This window comes from Heliangelus exortis, chromosome 1 (assembly GCF_036169615.1).
Source record: "Heliangelus exortis chromosome 1, bHelExo1.hap1, whole genome shotgun sequence".
Classification (NCBI taxonomy): domain Eukaryota; kingdom Metazoa; phylum Chordata; class Aves; order Apodiformes; family Trochilidae; genus Heliangelus; species Heliangelus exortis.
In genome coordinates, this window is record NC_092422.1 from 1,027,272 (window position 1) to 1,040,868 (window position 13,597).

The window sequence follows — 13,597 nt, forward strand, 5'->3', positions numbered from 1 at the left end:
GGGACCCCTCCCACAGCCCAGGTTGCTCCAAGCCCCATCCCTTCCCTTTAAAACTTCCAGGGATGGGGAATCTTCCACCACCTCTCTGGACAACCTGTGCCAGGCTCTCCCCACCCTCCTGGTGAAGAACTTCTTCCTCACTTCCAATCTCCATCTCCCCTCCTCCAGTTTGAATCCATTCCCCATGTCCTGTCCCTCCCTGACATCCTCACAAGTCCCTCCCCAGCTTTTCCTGTGTCCCCCTTTATGGATCAGGCTCTGGAATTTTATCTCCAAGTTGGTTTCCCTCTGGGTCTTCACTGAGGGCTCTCAATGTCTCAGCCTCAGAGCCTCCAAAGTGCAGGGAACCAAACACCAGGAATCTCCAAACCTTCTTGTACCTAAAAAAAAACCCCAACATTTACCTAAAACAACATTTTACCTTAAAAAACCCAACATATACCTAAAAAACCCCAACATTTCCTTCCCAACTGGTGCAGGTCAGAGCAAGGAGGTTGGGAGGGAGCTCATCACCTTAGGTGACCTTCCCACCATGTCTGTGCCTGGCAGGGCTGGAGAAGCAGCCCAGGGATGTGGGGAAAGGCTGGAATGAGGGATCTGATTTCAGAATCACCCCCCCTATCCAGCCAGGAAACCTTCCTGGCCCTGCAGCTCAGGAGTGAGGTGTCCTCAAACAGCCCTCCTTGCATCAGCCCTGGGAGGCAGCTGAAGGCAGATCCCTCCCCAGTGCTTCTGAATGAGCTGGGGAGAAATAAGAGTTTTCTTTCTACACTGAAAATATCCCTCTGGGGAGCAGGGAGAGCTGGGAAAATGAGTCCCAGGATGGTCAGAGAATCCCAGACTGGGTTGGGTTGGAAGGGACCCAAAAGCTCCTCCAGTTCCAACCCCTGGATGTGCAGGGACCCCTCCCACAGCCCAGGTTGCTCCAAGCCCCATCCAACCTGGGCTGAGACACTGCCAGGGATGGGGCAGCCACAGCTTCCTTGGGAAACCTGGGCAACCAGGGTCTCCCCACCCAAAAATTCAAGAATTTCTACCTAAGATTTAATCTAAATGCCCTGTTTTTCAGCTGGAAACCCTTCCCCCTCATCCCATCCCTCCAGGCCCTTGTCCAAAGTCCCTCCCCAGCTTTCCTGGAGCCCCTTCAGGCACTGGGAGCTGCTCCAAGGGCTCCCTGGATCCTTCTCTTCTCCAGACTGAACACCCCCAACTCTCTCCCCCTGGCTCCAGAGCTGCTCCAGCCCTCCCAGCATCTCCATGGCCTCCTCTGGACTCACTCCATCTCCTGCTGGTGTTGGGGACCCCAGAACTGGACCCAGCACCCCAGGGGTTCTCCCCAAAGCAGAGCAGAGGGGGAGAATCCCCTCCTTTGCTCTGCTGCTCACACTCCTGGGGATGGAGCCCAGGACCTGGGTGGTTTCTGGGCTCATCTTGAGCTTCTCATCACCCAACACCTCCAAGTCCTTCTCCTCAGGGCTGCTCTCAGTCCATTCTCTGGATAAATCCTTGGGATTGCCCCATCCCAGGGTGCAGGACCTTGCACTTGGCTGTGGTGAAAACATTATCTTGAAATGCTTCTAAATGGTGTTTTTCACCTCCTGAGCTTCAGCTCTCTGGGACTGTCCCATGGGATTTGTCAGCAGCCTTGGGTCTGTGGCTTGGGGCTTTGCTTCTCCAGTGCAAGGGGTTTGCTTTTTAGGGTTCTGCAAATTAAAACAATCATGGAAAACCACAAGTGAGAGAGTCAGAGCCTGTTGGACAGGCTGGTGGCATTTCTTTGGCTTCACAGCAGATGAGTTTGGCAGAGGAGGGAGATTTCCAAAGTCAGAGTTGACTTCCCAGAGCCAAACCCAGTGGTTTGGGACCTGCCCAGTGTTGGTCTTCAGCTTTTTGATTTTCTGCAGGGTTGAGAAGGAAGAGAATTGCAGCATCTGGTGTTGCATTGAAATATTTCATGATCTGGGTGGAGGGTTTGTTTTTCCTCCATCCAGCTGGAACACTCAGGGTTTCATTCCCAGCAGTTGCCTCTGAAACAAAAACCCCTCCAAACCTGGACAGACTGGAGAGTTGGGCTGATCCCAAGGGGATGAGGTTCAAGACAAGAAGCCCATGGGGAGCTCCAGGCTGGGCAGAGAGTGGCAGAAAGGGAGCTGGGATTGCCAGGAAGCTGAAGAGGAGGCAGCAGTGTGCCCAGGTGGCCAAGAAGGCCAATGGCATCCTGGGCTGGCTGAGGAAGAGCGTGGCCAGCAGGTCCAGGGAAGGGATTCTGCCCCTGTGCTCAGCTCTGGGGAGGCCAGAGCTTGAGTCCTGTGTCCAGTTCTGGGCCCCTGAGCTCAGGAAGGAGCTTGAGGTGCTGGAGCAGGTCCAAAGGAGGCAACTGGGCTGGTGAAGGGATCCAGCAGAAATGCTGTGAGGAAGGGCTGAGGGAGCTGGGGGTGTTGAGGCTGGAGAAGAGGAGGCTCAGGGGAGACCTCATCACTCTCTCCAAGTCCCTGAAAGGAGGTTGGAGCCAGGGGGGGGTTGGGCTCTTTTCCCAGGCAACTCTCAGCAAGACAAGAGGCCATGGTCTCAAGTTGTGCCAGGGGAGGTTTAGGTTGGACATTAGAAAGAATTTCTTGATGGAGAGGGGGATCAGGCATTGGAATGGGCTGCCCAGGGAAGGGGTGGATTCTCCATCCCTGGAGCTCTTTCCAAAGAGCCTGGATGTGGCACTGAGTGCCATGGGCTGGGAACCACGGGGGGAGTGGATCAAGGGTTGGACTTGAGGAGCTCTGAGCTCCCTTCCAACCCAGCCAGTTCTAGGATTCTATGACAGAAAACCCACCCTGCGTTTTTGGGGTTTTTTTTCCCTGTGTATCCATCTTGTGGGTTTTGCTGCCATGGGAAGGCAGGTGTGGGGCAGAGCTGGCTCTCACATCTTTGTTCCTCCCCAGAGCAGAAGCAGAGTGGAGCTGGGGGCCATCCCATACCGAATGCCACCTCGACCCAAGCCCACAGCTGAGCTCTCAGAAGAAGAAGCCCAAAGAATTTCCAGGATCTTCTCTGCTCAGCTCTCCAAGAAGGAATAACATTGGTGAGAGGCTGATGGCTTCCTGAACCTGAGGTGTTGGTCAAGGATGGGTCCTCCAGGGAGGAGGAGGTGGAAGCAGTAGGTTTCATGTTTAATTTGCCTAATTAGTGTCTCGTTAGAGGGACTTCACCAAGAGGTCAAGCAAGAGGAGCTGAGAGGCCACGTGTTGTGCAAGGGCAGGTCCCCAGTGAGACTTGTAACCCATGGGCTGCTACCTCCTCTCCAGATATTCCATTTTTGGGGATTGATTCCTGTGAAATTTCCCCAATTAACCTTTTTTAATAAGCACAAAGCATCCCATTTGGAAACAGCTCCTTCAACCAAGACAAGAGCAGAAATTTGCCATCCCAGCAGCAAGAAGGGAACTGTCTCCTCCCTGCTGGCATGGATGATGAGCTCCCTCCCAGTGGCCTTTCCAAAAGCACAATTTGCAGATTCCAGAGGAATGGATGTGCCCAAGGTGCTCATGTAAATACAGGAGGAGGAGACTGTAAAGCACCACCACGTGTACCAAAGGGTTTTGCTGGGAAGAGGGAATTTTTACATTCTAAATTATTTTTGTACATTTTTTTTTTATGCCAGGCACCTTTCAGATAAGAGACTTGGATGTGAAAGGAATTGATTTATTTTGTTGGTTGGTTTGTTTTTTTTTTAACTGCTCTCCAGTGTTTGTGTCCCAATAAAATCCCACCCAGCCCTCCCACCTTGGGGTTTCTTGCTGTCTGATGCCACGTGGTGTCACACTGCCAGGTCACCAGCCTCTTCCTCCTCCCCAGAGCCCCTGGTGACAAGCAGGGGGGTGACATCCACAGGCAGGGGTGGGGACATCATGGGAGAAATGCTTCCTGGCAGCTGGCATGGCTGGGGTCATCTCTAAAGGTCACTGCTGTCTGCAGTGATTGGGGCACAGATGTCACCATCCAGCACAGCCACAGGGGAAGAACTCAGAGCTTGGAGCTGCTTTTCAGACCACACTTCAGGATCCAAGGAACCAAAGGGTCAGCATCTCCCTTTTTCCTCCCTCTTGGTTTTATTTTTTTTTTCACAGGGGAAATCCTAAAAGGGTCCTGTGCTGCTGGGACAACTTCCCCAGACCCTGGTGGTAAAATCTCCTCTGCCCTGGTGTAGGTTGGGAGGTGAATGCACCAATTGTCCTCATCCCAGTTGTCCCTCTGGAAAACCAGGGGCTTCTTTCTCCTACTGATCCCAGTGCTGACCCCAAAAAACCCAGGTGGGGTGGCAGCTGGGTTGGGAAGGTGGTGCCAGAGGAGGTCACAGGGTTTATTTAGAGTCAGGTGGAGTTATGGTGGGGCTCAAGCTGAACTTTCCCAACCAGACTCTGTGGTTCTGCCTGGTGCTCAGCACCACAAAGGGTTTAAACACTGAGTAGGAAGAGGAATGGAGGAAAAAGAGGAATTTTTGAGCTGCCACCCCACGAGCTCAGAAGGCCAAGGAAGAGAGGAGGGATTTACCCCCCAAGCTGCTGCCCTCAGGATGCTCCACGTGAGCTTGGGAGACACGTTCCACCCTGCAGAGGAAATCCTGTCAGCAGGTTTGGCAGCTGCCTCTGATGGATCCTGGCCACATGCTGGGGGTTGAGGGCTCCAACCTGGTGCTGCTGAACCCCCCAGGTGCTGCTGAACCCCCCAGGGGCTGCTCAGCCCCCCCAGGTACTCCCCAACCCCCCCCAACCACCCCCTCTCCTTGGGCGAGCGGTTTCCTCCCTGAGAACATGGGGTTAAAAATAAAAAAAACCCCAAATCCCTAAATACCTCCCCCATTCCTGAAGGTCCCAGTGGCCACCAGACGGGCAGCTCCAGGCTGCGGGTGCTGTTGCTCCACACTTAGGTCCCACGGGTGATGCTGGGCTGGGCAGGACCCTCCCACCCCACTCCTGAGCCAAGTGGGGAAGGGGGAGAGGGAGGGCTGGACCCTGGCCACCCCGTCACGGGTGTGACGTGACCCTGGCTCCCATCAGCTGAAATGCCACCAGGGCAACGGGGTTTTGGTGTCACCCAATCCCCGTGGCCTCTGGAATGTCCCCCGGGGTGATATTTAGAGGGGTGACCAAGGAGCTGCCACTCAGGGCCCATGGATCCACGGAGAAGGCTGTGAGGCAGGAGCCAGGACGCGGTGCTGAGGTCCCCAAGGTGAGGATGGGGACATCATGGGAGAGACCCTGACACTCAGCACCCCCCTATTGCCCCAACCGGGGTGAAAACCACCCAGTCCCGTGCCTCAGTTTCCCCAGGCACGGAGGAAATGGGCGGGATTGGGATTTTTTTTTTTTTTTTTTTTTTTTTTTGGAGGGGTGGGGGGGGTTGGGTTTTTTTGGTGTTGTTTTTGGCTTGTTTTTGTTTTTGGTTTTTTGGGTTTTTTTTTGGGGGGGGGTGGGTTTTTTTGGTGTTGTTTTTGGCTTTTTTTTGTTTTTGTTTTTTTGGGGGTTTTTTTTTGGGGGGGGTTGGGTTTTTTTGGTGTTGTTTTTGGCTTGTTTTTGTTTTTGTTTTTTGGGGTTTTTTTGGGGGGGGGGGGAGGGGGTGGAGGGTTGTACTTGGAACCAACTTGGACACGGACACCTCCATCCCTAAACCGGACACCTGCTTGAACACTCCGGTCCGGTCCGACTCTCCTCCTCCTCCTTTCCCTTTCCAGCCCCTCCTCCAGGATGGTGGCTCTGAAATCCCAGGAAATGCCCCCAACAGCAGTCATCAAATTCTTCAGTGCCGGGACAGCCGCCTGCATCGCCGACCTCTGCACCTTCCCCTTGGACACCGCCAAAGTCCGCCTGCAGGTACGACCCCAAAAAAACCCCAAAAAAAACCCCAAGCAACCCCCTCACCCCTTCACAGCTGGAGGTCCCTATAGGGTCGGGGGCCCTGCAGCGTAGGGGATCCCTGTAGGGTTGGGGGCCCCTGTATGGTCGGAGGTCCCTTCAGGGTCGGGGGTCCCTGTAGGGCCGGGGGTCCCCGCAGAGGTGGGGGTCCCTGCAGGGTCAGGGGTCCCTGTAGGGTCGGGGGTCCCTGTAGGGTCGGGGGTCCCTGCAGGGTCAGGGGTCCCTGTAGGGTCGGGGGTCCCTTTAGGGTCGGGGCTCCCTGTAGGGCCGGGGGGTCCCCATAGGATCTGGGATCCTGTAGGGTTGGGGGTCCCCACACATCTGGAGATGCCTGTAGGGTTAGGGGCCCCTGTATGGTCGGGGGTCCCTTCAGAGTCGGGGGTCTCCCCAAAGCCGGGGGTCCCTGTAGGGTCGGGGGGTCCCCATAGGATCTGGGGTCCCTGTAGGGTCGGGGGTCCCTTCAGGGTCGGGGGTCTCCCCAGAGCCGGGGGTCCCTGTAGGGTCGGGGATCCCTTTAGGGGCGGGAGTCCCTGAAGGGTCGGGGGGTCCCCATAGGATCTGGGGTCCTTGTAGGGTTGGGGGGGTTGGGGGTCCCCACACGCCTGGAGATCCCTGTAGGGCCGGGGGTCCCTGTAGGGTCAGGGGTCCCTTCAGGGTCGGGGGTCTCCCGAGAACCGAGGGTTTCTGTAGGGTTGGGGATCCCTGTAGGGTCGGGGGGTCCCCATAGGATCTGGGGTCCCTGTAGGGTTGGGGGCCCCTGTATGGTCGGGGGTCCCTTCAGGGTCGGGGGTCTCCCCAGAGCCGGGGGTTCTGGAAGGGTCGGGGGTCCCCGCAGAGCTGGGGGTCCCTGCAGGGTCAGAGGTTCCTGAAGGGTCGGGGGTCTCCCCAGAGCCGGGGGTCCCTGTAGGGTCAGGGGTCCCTTTAGGGTCAGGGATCCCTTTAGGGTCGGGGGTCCCTGAAGGGTCGAGGGTCCCTGTGGGGTCGGGGGGGTCCCCATAGGATCTGGGATCCCTGTAGGGCCAAAGGTCCCCGTAGAGTCTGGGGTCCCCGTAGGGTCGGGGCTCCCTCGGGACCACCCCCACCCCACGTCACCTCGGAACCGACCCACCGGGACCTCCCGCAGCTCCAGGGCGAGGTGCGGATCCCTCGGGTCAGCGGGGCCGTGGAGTACCGGGGGGTTTTGGGGACTTTGAGCACCATGGTGAGGACCGAGGGAGCCCGGAGCCTTTACAGCGGGTTGGCCGCGGGGCTGCAGCGCCAGATGAGCTTCGCTTCCATCCGCATCGGGCTCTACGACTCCGTGAAACAGCTCTACACCCCCAAAGGGGCTGAGAGTGAGTGGGGACGGGGGGGACACGGAGGGGACACGGAGGGGAGGACACGGAGGGGACCCCCTGCATCCCACCCGCGTGAAGCCACTTCTGAGGGAAGGGTGCGGGACAGCTTCTGGAGAAGGGAAAACCCATCCCGAGAGAACGGGACTCCTGTTGGAGAAGGGAAAATCCATCCTGAGGGTGCGGGACACCCCCTGGAGAAGGGAAAAGCCACCCCGAGGGTGCGGGACAGCTTCTGGAGAAGGGAAAAGGCACCCTGAGGGAGCGGGGCTCCTTCTGGAAAAGGGAAAATCCATCCTGAGGGTGCGGGGCTCCTTCTGGAGAAGGGAAAAGCCACCCCGAGGTAGTGGGACACTTCCTAGAGAAAGGAAAACCTATCCCGAGGGTGCGGGATACTTCCTGGAGAGAGGAAAATGCAACCTGAGGGTTCGGGACTCTCCTGGAGAAGGGAAAACCCATCCTGAGGGTGCGGGACACCTCCTGGAGAAGGGAAAATCCATCCTGAGGGTGCGGGACAGCTTCTGGAGAAGGGAAATCCCATCCCGAGGGTGCGGGGCTCCTTCTGGAAAGGGGAAAAGCCACCCTGAAGGTTCGGGACAGCTCCTGGAAAAGGGAAAAGCCACCCCGAGGGTGCAGGACACCTGGAAAAGGGAAAACCCATCCTTAGGGTGCGGGGCTCCTTCTGGAAAAGGGAAATCCCATCCTGAGGATGCGGGACTCCTGCTGGAGAGGGGAAGACGCACCCTGAGGGTGCGGGATACTTCCTGGAGAGAGGAAAACAAACCCTGAGGGTGCGGGAGTCCTGCTGGAGAAGGGAAAACCCATCCCGAGGGTGCAGGACTCCTGCGAGATGCACCCACACCCACACCCCACACCCACACCCACACCCACACTCCACACCCCACACCCCACACCCACACCCCACACCCACACCCCACACCCACAACCCACACCCACACCCCACACCCACACCCCACACCCACACCCCACACCCACACCCACACCCACACCCCACACCCCACACCCCACACCCCACACCCACACCCCACACCCCACACCCCACACCCACACCCACACCCACACCCCACACCCCACACCCCACACCCACACCCACACCCACACCCCACACCCCACACCCCACACCCACACCCACACCCACACCCCACACCCCACACCCCACACCCCACACCCACACCCACACCCACACCCCACACCCCACACCCCACACCCACACCCCACACCCACACCCCACACCCACACCCCACACCCCACACCCACACCCCACACCCACACCCCACACCCACAACCCACACCCCACACCCACACCCCACACCCACACCCACACCCCACACCCACACCCCACACCCCACACCCCACACCCACACCCACACCCCACACCCACAACCCACACCCCACACCCACACCCCACACCCACACCCCACACCCACAACCCACACCCCACACCCACACCCCACACCCACACCCCACACCCACACCCCACACCCCACACCCACACCCCACACCCACACCCCACACCCACACCCCACACCCACAACCCACACCCCACACCCACACCCCACACCCACACCCCACACCCACAACCCACACCCCACACCCACACCCCACACCCACACCCACACCCACACCCCACACCCACACCCCACACCCCACACCCCACACCCACACCCACACCCACACCCCACACCCCACACCCACACCCACACCCACACCCCACACCCACACCCCACACCCCACACCCACACCCACACCCCACACCCCACACCCACACCCACACCCCACACCCACACCCCACACCCCACACCCACACCCACACCCACAACCCACACCCACACCCACACCCCACACCCCACACCCCACACCCACACCCACACCCCACACCCACACCCACACCCCACACCCCAAACCCAGGCTGCTCAGCCCGGGGTCCTCACACAGCTGGGGGGGGGTCCTGCAGGGTTGGGGTCCCCAAAGGATCGGGGGTCCCCATGCAGCCAGGGGTCCTTGTAGGGTCGGGGGTCCCTGAAGGGTCAGGGGTCCCCGCAGAGCAGGGGGTCCCTACAGGGTCAGGGATCCCTCCACAGCTGGAGGTCCCCGTAGGGTCAGGGGTCCCTGTAGGGTTGGGGACCCCCGTAGGGTCGGGGGTCCCTACACAGCTGGGGGTCCCTGAGGGGGCAGGAGTCCCCGCAGGGTTGGGAGTCCCTGTAGGGTCAGGGGTCCCTTTAGGGCCAGGGATCCCTGTAGGGCCGGGGGTCTCCAGAGAGCCAGAGGTCCCTGCAGGGTCGGGGGTTCCTGAAGGGTCAGGGATCCGTGTAGGGTTGGGGATCCCCACAGGGTCTGGGGTCCCTTTAGGGTCGGGGGTTCCTGCAGGGTCGGGGGTTCCTTTAGGGTCAGGGGTCCCTGTAGGGCCGGGGATCCCCATAGGGTCAGGGGTCCCCGCAGGGTCAGGGGACCTTTAGGGTCTGAGGTCCCCGCAGAGCTGGGGGTCCCTGCAGGGTCAAGGGTCACTGTAGGATTGGGGGGCTCCGCAGGGCCAGGGGTCCCTGTAGGGTCGGGGGTCCCTTTAGGGTCGGGGGTCCCTGTAGGGCTGGGGGGTCCCTTTAGGGTCAGGGGTCCCCACAGGGTCAGGGGTCCCTGTAGGGCCGGGGATTCCCGTAGGTCTGGGGGTCTCTTTAGGGTCTGGGGTCTCTTTAGGGCCGGGGGTCCCAGCTCTTGTTCCCGGGCAGGCACGGGGCTGGCACCGCGGGTACTCGCGGGCTGCACCACGGGGGCCGTGGCCGTGGCGTGTGCCCAGCCCACGGACGTGGTGAAGGTGAGGTTCCAGGCACACGGAGCAATGCCCGAGAGCACCCGGAGGTACAACGGGACCCTGGATGCCTACAGAACCATCGCCAGGGAGGAGGGAGTCCGGGGCCTCTGGAGAGGTGTGGGATCGGGAATGGGGACAGGGACAGAGCTGGGAGGGAGGGGGATGGAGAAAGGGGCGGGGACTGGGGGTGGGATGAGGAGGGAATGGGGTGGGAATGAAGAAACGGTGGGAATGGGGATGGGGACAAGGGCAGAGATGGGATGGGGATGGGGATGAAGAAAGGGATGGGGATAGGAATGAAGAAAGGGGTGGGGATTGGGACTGGGATGAGGATGGAATGGGGTGGGAATGAAGAAAGAAGGGGTGGGGATGGGGACAAGGACAGAGAGGGGATGGGGGTGGGATGAAGAAAGGGATGGGGATAGGGACTGGGATGAATATGGAATGGAGGTGGGAATGAAAAAAGGGGTGGGGACAGGAATGAAGAAAGGGGTGGGGATTGGGACTGGGATGAGGATGGAATGGGGTGGGAATGAAGAAACGGTGGGAATGGGGATGGGGACAAGGGCAGAGATGGGATGGGGATGGGGATGAAGAAAGGGATGGGGATGGGGACAAGGGGATGGGATGAGGGTGGGGATGGAGGGGGTGGGAAAAAGGTCTGGGATGAGGATGGAATGGGAGTGGGAATGAAGAAAGAAGGGTGGGGATGGGGACAAGGACAGAGAGGGGATGGGGGTGAGGATGAAGAAAGGGATGGGGATAGGGACTGGGATGAATATGGAATGGGGGTGGGAATGAAAAAAGGGGTGGGGACAGGAATGAAGAAATGGGTGGGGATTGGGACTGGGATGAGGATGGAATGGGGTGGGAATGAAGAAACAGTGGGAATGGGGATGGGGACAAGGACAGAGATGGGATGGGGGTGGGGATGAAGAAAGGGATGGGGATGGGGACAAGGGGATGGGATGAGGGTGGGGATGGAGGGGGAGGGGAAAAGGCCTGGGATGAGGATGGAATGGGAGTGGGAATGAAGAAAGAAGGGGTGGGGATGGGAATGAAGAAAGGGGTGGGGATGGGAACTGGGATGAGGATGGAATGGGGGTGGGAATGAAAAAAGGGATGGGGATAAGGACAGAGATGGAACTGGGGTGGGAATGAAGAAGGGGGTGGGACTGGGATGAATATGGAATGGGGGTGGGAATGAAGAAAGGGATGGGGATAGGGACTGGGATGAGGATGGAATGGGGGTAGGGATGAAGAAGGGGGTGGAGATGGGAACAAGGACAGAGATGGAATGGGGGTGGGGATGAAAAAAGGGATGGGGACTGGGATAAGGATGGGGATGAAGAATGGGGAATGGGGATGGTGATGGGCACCAAGATGGTGATGGGAAGGAGATGGGGAGAGGGATGAGGGGGGTGGAAAACTGGCAGAGGTTGCCCAGGGAGGGGGTTGAGGTCTCATCCCTGGAGATGTTCAAGGTGAGGCTTGAGGAGGCTCTGAGCACCCTGAGCAGGGGACAGGGAGTGAGGTGGAGACAGGGATGGAGATGGGAATTAAGAAGGGGATGGGGATGAGGACAGGGATAGGGATGGGAAGGGAAAGAGATGGGATGGGGATGGCAACAGGGATGGGATGGGATGGGATGGGATGGGATGGGAAGAGAGATGGGATGGGGATGGCAACAGGGATGGGATGGGCTGGAATGGGGACAGAGATGGGATGGGAAGGGATGGGGTGGGGATGGCAACAGGGATGGGATGGGACGGGAGGGGATGGGATAGGGACAGAGGATGGGATAGGCTGGGAACAGAGATGGGGATCAGGACTGGGACAGGAACAGGGGATGGGATGGGATGGGAACAGAGATGGGGATCAGGACTGGGATAGGGCTGGGAATGGGACAAGAGCTACAGACGTGTCCAAGGCTGAGCACAGGGCTGGTCCCAGTGCCAGCAGAGCATGGGGGATGTTCCAAGAGGGACTGTCCCCAATGTCACCCCCCCTGCACAGGGACTTTGCCCAACATCGCCCGCAACGCCGTCATCAACTGCGGGGAGCTCGTCACCTACGACCTCATTAAGGACGCTCTGCTGCGGGAGCACCTGATGACAGGTGGGGACAGGACAAGGGGGGGGACCCTGCCAGCCATCCCCCCCTACCCCCGTGACACTCAATCCCCCCCTTTTCCCGTGGCTCTTCCCTGCAGACAGTGTCCCCTGTCACTTCGTGGCCGCTTTCGGGGCCGGGTTCTGCGCCACGGTGGTGGCGTCTCCGGTGGACGTGGTGAAGACCCGGTACATGAACGCTGGGCCTGGGCAGTACAGGAATGCCCTGAGCTGCCTCCTGGCTCTCCTCATGCAGGATGGGATCACCGGGTTCTACAAAGGGTGAGCTTCAGGACGAGGTCCCTGATGTCACCCAGCTGGGTGACAACCATCACGCACCAGCGCGGAGCGGGGCTGCTCGATGCCACCACCACCCCTCACATCACAAAATCAAAGTGAGGGATGAGATGGGAGCTCTGGGAATCATCAATTCCAACCCCAATCCTGCCAGAGGAGGGTCACCTCCCCCTCCAGACATCCAGGAGGCTTGGGGACATCCAGGAGGCTTGGGGACATCCAGGAGGCTTTGGGACATCCAGGAGGTTTTCAGAAAACCTCCAGAGGAGGAGACTCTGCAGCCTCCCTGGTCCTGTCCCAGGTGTCACCACCCGGGCACCAAGCTTTGGGGGCTGCAGGGGGTTGTCCCCCCACGCTGTCCCTCCATCTCCTGCTTTTCCTGGTGCAGGTTTGTCCCCTCTTTCCTTCGCCTTGGCTCCTGGAATGTGGTGATGTTCATCTGCTACGAGCAGCTGCAGCGCGCCGCTGTCCTGGCCCTATCCTGACCCTCCCCCCCCAGGCCCCTCTCGTCAGCTCTGATGAGATTCAGGACTCAATTATATTAATTGCTGAAGCTGTGGCAGGAGCAGTGACCCCCAGTGTCCCCAGCCCAAGGGGAACCCCCTTCCCCCCCCCCCCCAAAAAAAAAAAAGAGGGATCAGCAACGAGATGGAAGGAGAAACGACGGCGTCTGGAGAGAAACGTGGGAGAAGGGAAGGTTCCAGAGAGTTTTGGGAGGAGGGGAAAAAAAAAAAAAGTGGGTTTTAAGGTGGTTTTTTTCCAGTTGGGAAGAGTATTGCTTCCCAGGAAAAGGGGGGAGGACAAGAGGGGAAGGTGGGGGCTGAGTTGAGGGCTGGGGGATTGGTGATTCCTGTCATTCCTTCCTGACACTTCCAATAAATGGCCCCTGTGGGGTCTGATGCCTCAGGGTCAGCTTTTTGGGGGATTTTAGGGGCTTTCTCCCAAGCCCGGGGTGCCAGGCAGCTCAAACAGGACCTGCTGGCCACCAGCAGGAGGTCCTTGGTGTTGCCATCACCACCTCCTTCGTTGGTGCCAAAGGGGATGGCACCTCCCAGCCAGGAGAAAGCTGTGGGGAGGCTCTGGGTTTTTTTTTCCCCTAATTTTGGTTTTTTCCTCAGCACCCTG

The 13,597-nt window shown here is 59.1% G+C and overlaps 5 protein-coding genes across 7 annotated transcripts in view; 4 read left to right on the forward strand and 1 right to left on the reverse strand.

The window, feature by feature from the left end:
• Positions 1–3,773, forward strand: part of C2CD3 (C2 domain containing 3 centriole elongation regulator) — a 72,677-nt gene extending 68,904 nt beyond the window's left edge. For all 3 annotated transcript variants that reach the window (XM_071757705.1, XM_071757880.1, XM_071757789.1), the window contains exon 33: positions 2,934–3,773. In XM_071757705.1, coding sequence (XP_071613806.1) covers positions 2,934–3,068 — 135 coding nt within the window. In that variant the 3' untranslated portion in view covers positions 3,069–3,773. The remainder of the gene's footprint in view (positions 1–2,933) is intronic.
• COA4 (cytochrome c oxidase assembly factor 4 homolog) overlaps positions 59–13,597 on the forward strand; it is a 48,465-nt gene continuing 34,926 nt past the window's right edge. Inside the window, exon 1 of the mRNA XM_071760274.1 lies at positions 59–121. Within this exon, the coding sequence (XP_071616375.1) occupies positions 63–121 (59 nt within the window). The 5' untranslated portion in view covers positions 59–62. The remainder of the gene's footprint in view (positions 122–13,597) is intronic.
• On the forward strand, positions 5,064–13,376 carry LOC139803011 (putative mitochondrial transporter UCP3). The gene is made up of 7 exons (XM_071758833.1): positions 5,064–5,220; positions 5,723–5,861; positions 7,027–7,237; positions 9,982–10,179; positions 12,081–12,182; positions 12,277–12,457; positions 12,861–13,376. Exons 2-7 carry the CDS (start codon positions 5,736–5,738, stop codon positions 12,955–12,957), a joined length of 915 nt encoding a protein of 304 aa, XP_071614934.1. The 5' UTR covers positions 5,064–5,220; positions 5,723–5,735; the 3' UTR covers positions 12,958–13,376.
• Positions 5,440–13,597, reverse strand: part of PLEKHB1 (pleckstrin homology domain containing B1) — a 168,070-nt gene continuing 159,912 nt past the window's right edge. Inside the window, exon 7 of the mRNA XM_071759505.1 lies at positions 5,440–5,464. The gene's annotated coding sequence lies outside the window, so the exon portion shown is untranslated. The remainder of the gene's footprint in view (positions 5,465–13,597) is intronic.
• Positions 7,280–9,973, forward strand: LOC139802630 (uncharacterized). The gene is made up of 2 exons (XM_071757988.1): positions 7,280–7,580; positions 7,622–9,973. Exon 2 carries the CDS (start codon positions 8,088–8,090, stop codon positions 9,279–9,281), a length of 1,194 nt encoding a protein of 397 aa, XP_071614089.1. The 5' UTR covers positions 7,280–7,580; positions 7,622–8,087; the 3' UTR covers positions 9,282–9,973.